The sequence below is a fragment of the Amblyomma mixtum genome, chromosome 3 (genome assembly GCF_055824585.1).
Source record: "Amblyomma mixtum isolate Tamu chromosome 3, ASM5582458v1, whole genome shotgun sequence".
Lineage (NCBI taxonomy): Eukaryota > Metazoa > Arthropoda > Arachnida > Ixodida > Ixodidae > Amblyomma > Amblyomma mixtum.
The window spans coordinates 364,404,558-364,408,058 of NC_143014.1; the positions used below are offsets into that span (position 1 = coordinate 364,404,558).

The 3,501-nt window shown below is 46.5% G+C and overlaps 1 protein-coding gene across 1 annotated transcript; it reads right to left on the reverse strand.

Annotated features, from left to right (window-relative positions):
* Positions 1 to 1,664: 1,664 nt before the first annotated feature.
* LOC149356632 (uncharacterized) lies at positions 1,665 to 2,195 on the reverse strand. The gene is made up of 3 exons (XM_089576393.1): positions 2,172 to 2,195; positions 1,918 to 2,091; positions 1,665 to 1,703 (listed from the first exon to the last, which is right to left on the reverse strand). The coding sequence occupies exons 1-3, from the start codon at positions 2,193 to 2,195 to the stop codon at positions 1,665 to 1,667; spliced, it is 237 nt and encodes a 78-aa protein (XP_089432519.1).
* Positions 2,196 to 3,501: the final 1,306 nt, after the last annotated feature.

Consider the following 3,501-nt stretch of genomic DNA (forward strand, 5'->3'; position numbering starts at 1 on the left):
CTTCAGAAACACCTAGAAAGCGACCGTAAAGCCGTTTACGTAGACATTGGGGCCTACCCCACGCCGGGAAAGTTCTCAGTCACTGCGATTGACCACCAACTAAAACCGGCTCTCCAAGGTTCTATATATGCAGAAAACCCCTCCTCTGCAGAGGCTCTGGCAATAGCTATTGCCATCAAACATAAAGACCAAAGAGGAGAGTCCTCCCACGGTATAACAGACTCCCAACAAGCCTGCCGAGACTTTCTTAATGGCAGGCTTCCCTCAAGAGCAACACAGCTACTTGGCAATCTCAGCCTAACACACAGACTAACATGGACACCTGGTCACGACGGACTAGCTGGAAATGAGGTAGCCAACGATCTAGCCCGATATTTAAACCACCGGGCGGATCCTCATCCCTACCCCTCGCCCATGCCTAGCACCTATGGTGACAGATTAGAACATATTCGGCTGGAGCGCAGAAAATACCCACCCCCTCACATAAAACTAGACTCCTCCGCAGCCATAGACTGGAGGAAAGTTCAGACCAACACTTTCCCTAACTTGTTCATCCTACACAAGATTAGCCCCACTCAATATCAGAATACATGCCCTTGGTGTGGAGCTTGCCTTACGCTCTACCACATATCGTGGGAATGTACAACGAAACCAAAACACTTAACTGTATCCATCCCGACATATGAGCAGTGGGAGGTGGCCCTGACCAGCGAGACCCTGGATCAGCAACTTAAGTTGGTTCAGCAAGTCCGTCAGTCAGCTAAAGCCAGTGGCGCCTTGGACTAGGGGTGCCACCCAAGTTGCTCGAGCAACCTTCTTCTTTTTAAATAAAAGTTTTCTCTCTCTCTCTCTCTCTTGCACTCAGTGCAAGACATTACTTTTTCCATCTTTTTATGGATACATCCACACAGGTAATAGACAACTATATCTTGAGTGTCGGCTTTGTGGTAGCCATGGTCGTCCTAATGGTAGTCCCCAGAGAGAACTACATACTGCAGTTTTTAGAAAGCTTTAACTCGACAGCTGATTTCATCTCAGCTGCAGCCTTGGCTTTCTAGGTCAAGCTGTCGTGCAGGGAAACTAGAACTGACTCCCAGGTGCCAGAGCAGTTCCCTTTGATGGCAGTTTTGACGGGAGTATACAGCGACAGCAATCTGTAGATTTGGCTGAACTGGGTGATGGTTGGATGGTCCTCGTCACCGTTGAAGGAGCGAACCAGGCCGAAAAATCTCTGTAAATCCAAGGTGCTTGCAATCAAAAAGTAATACCGACGCTCAAGTCTCGATCGCATCCCAAAACCGGCCTGAAGGTATAAATAACTCCGCTCACACACACAAACACAAAAAACTTCGTTACTGAACTCCGAAAGAATTGGCTCATTTTGTAATATAACATTTATGTCTTTCTAGGATGCAGCGGTGAAGAAAACTGAGGCGATTTTGCTATGCCCTGCCCCAGAAATGTCTACGCTTGTTAATACTGTTAATATACCTTGCGTTTCTTACCTCAAGTGGGTCCTGGTTCAGCTCAGCTGTCAAAACGTACGGGACGCCGGCCTTATGCAACTCGTCGATAATATCCAAAATGGATAGCAGTGTTACCCGCAACGATTCTGTTGTCTGACATGAGGCAAACAAAAGCATGTTCTTGTTGCAGTGGTTGCGTTATGTTTCATTTAACATATCCAGGTGGTCCTTGATGACCTAAATATGAAGAGAAATAAACGGTTGTACTAGTGGGAAGATAAAACAACGTATTCTGAAGACGGTGCAGACGACGGTAACAAGGATAGAGAAAGCACATAAAACAGTTTGCCACTCTTTTTATGTGCCTTCACTGTATACCTGCTGCCTCTTTGTGCCGTTATCAGAATACGGTACAGTTAATAAATTAGAGAAAAGCAGCCTAGACTCATACCTGAATTCGAGGAGAACCCTTCCTGATGCCTTCAGCAGGATGCCTTGCGTTCAGAGCATCGAAAAGGTCGTTCGTGCTCCTGGTAAAGGCTTCGGTGCCGGAGGAGTCTCGTAGCTCTGTGACGCCAGCGTCTCGGTACACCTTCAGTGCAATTGCTGTGCTCCGGCTGAACAACTGGAAAAGGTCAGTTGGATGATGTTTACACTAACGTGGCGTGATAAACAAAGGTCCTAAGCACGGGTTTTTACGGTTACCTGCGTAGCAAGTCGTACATTCATTCTTTGAAGATTATTCGGCTGCACGGGCGCTGCTTTCAACTTCGGCACCACCTTGAGGTGCTTGTCCTTTTCCGTTTCGTACAGAGACTTATAGAGACCAAAATTTATGTTTTGCGTTCCAGACTGAAACGTGAATAAAAAAGGTAGCAGTTCGACTTTCCTCAAAACAATGAAAATTATTTAGTCATGGCTATACTTACTTGGCCCCTTTGGTGCTTTAGAAGATGATTTCTCACACACTTGATGATGTGTAGCACATTGCAGACAAAGTATATGAACTTGCCGTCAGGTAAGCATAGATGTGGCATCTTGTGGCTGGTACCAGCCATGCTGCCGTTCACACCAAAATGCTGCCACATGGACTTGTTGCTTCCCGCTCCATCGCTTACAATGCTGAGGACAGTTGCTCCGTACTTGTGAAGCCTCACCACGGCCTCAAGCACCAGTTCCGCCAAGACGCGCCCAGGCGCTGCGATTTTGGTTGCGAAGCTTGCAATTGACTGCACCCATCCTTCAAACATTGGCACGAACATGAGAACTAACGCATGGTCTGCCTGCTCGCTAACATTTCCGCTGACGACACCACCGTAGTCGATGAAACCGTCGACTGTGTATGTAGATTTGTTGAAGTCATAACATTGTTTCAACTTAATTTTGTCCAAGATTAGAGTGCCGAATTTCATACGCCATCTTTTGTTTCCATCTGCTTTTGGATTGCTTCAAGAGCAACAGCATTAAATCCATATTTGCAGGGAATGCCCTTCAGTATTTGAGTTAGGCGACTCATGCTTGATAGTGGTAGCATCTTGAGGTCATACAGAAGCTTGTATGCTCTCGGACTTGCCAGTCTCACAAGCATGCTGTTAAGAAGCCATTCGGCATCGTATCTGATTCCAGATAGTGCTTTGGCTTTTATTTGCCTAAATGCCGTGATTAAAGCCAGCCGTTGCAGGTTTGGAAGGCCTTCTAGCTGCCGTTCTAGTTGCTCTTCTGAGCTCTTCTCGAGCTTATCTTTTAACTCCGATATTTCTACCTTCCGTTTCTTGTTAGCTGCCGCAGCTCGCAGCAGGGCTTTTCTAAGACGTCGTGCCTTTCGTTGTTGCAGATGTTTTATTTTTTCAGAATTTTTTGCTTGCCGAATTTGTCTACGCAGCCTCAAGCAATAAGGACAAACTCGCCGCGACGTTATGACAGAGCAGTTCTTGTGATATCTCGTTCCTCCGCATGAGCTTTGAGATGTGGCTCCCTCACACAATTTCATTTTATCGATCTGCTTCATCAGAGCTTCTACGTCAGAAACACTCTC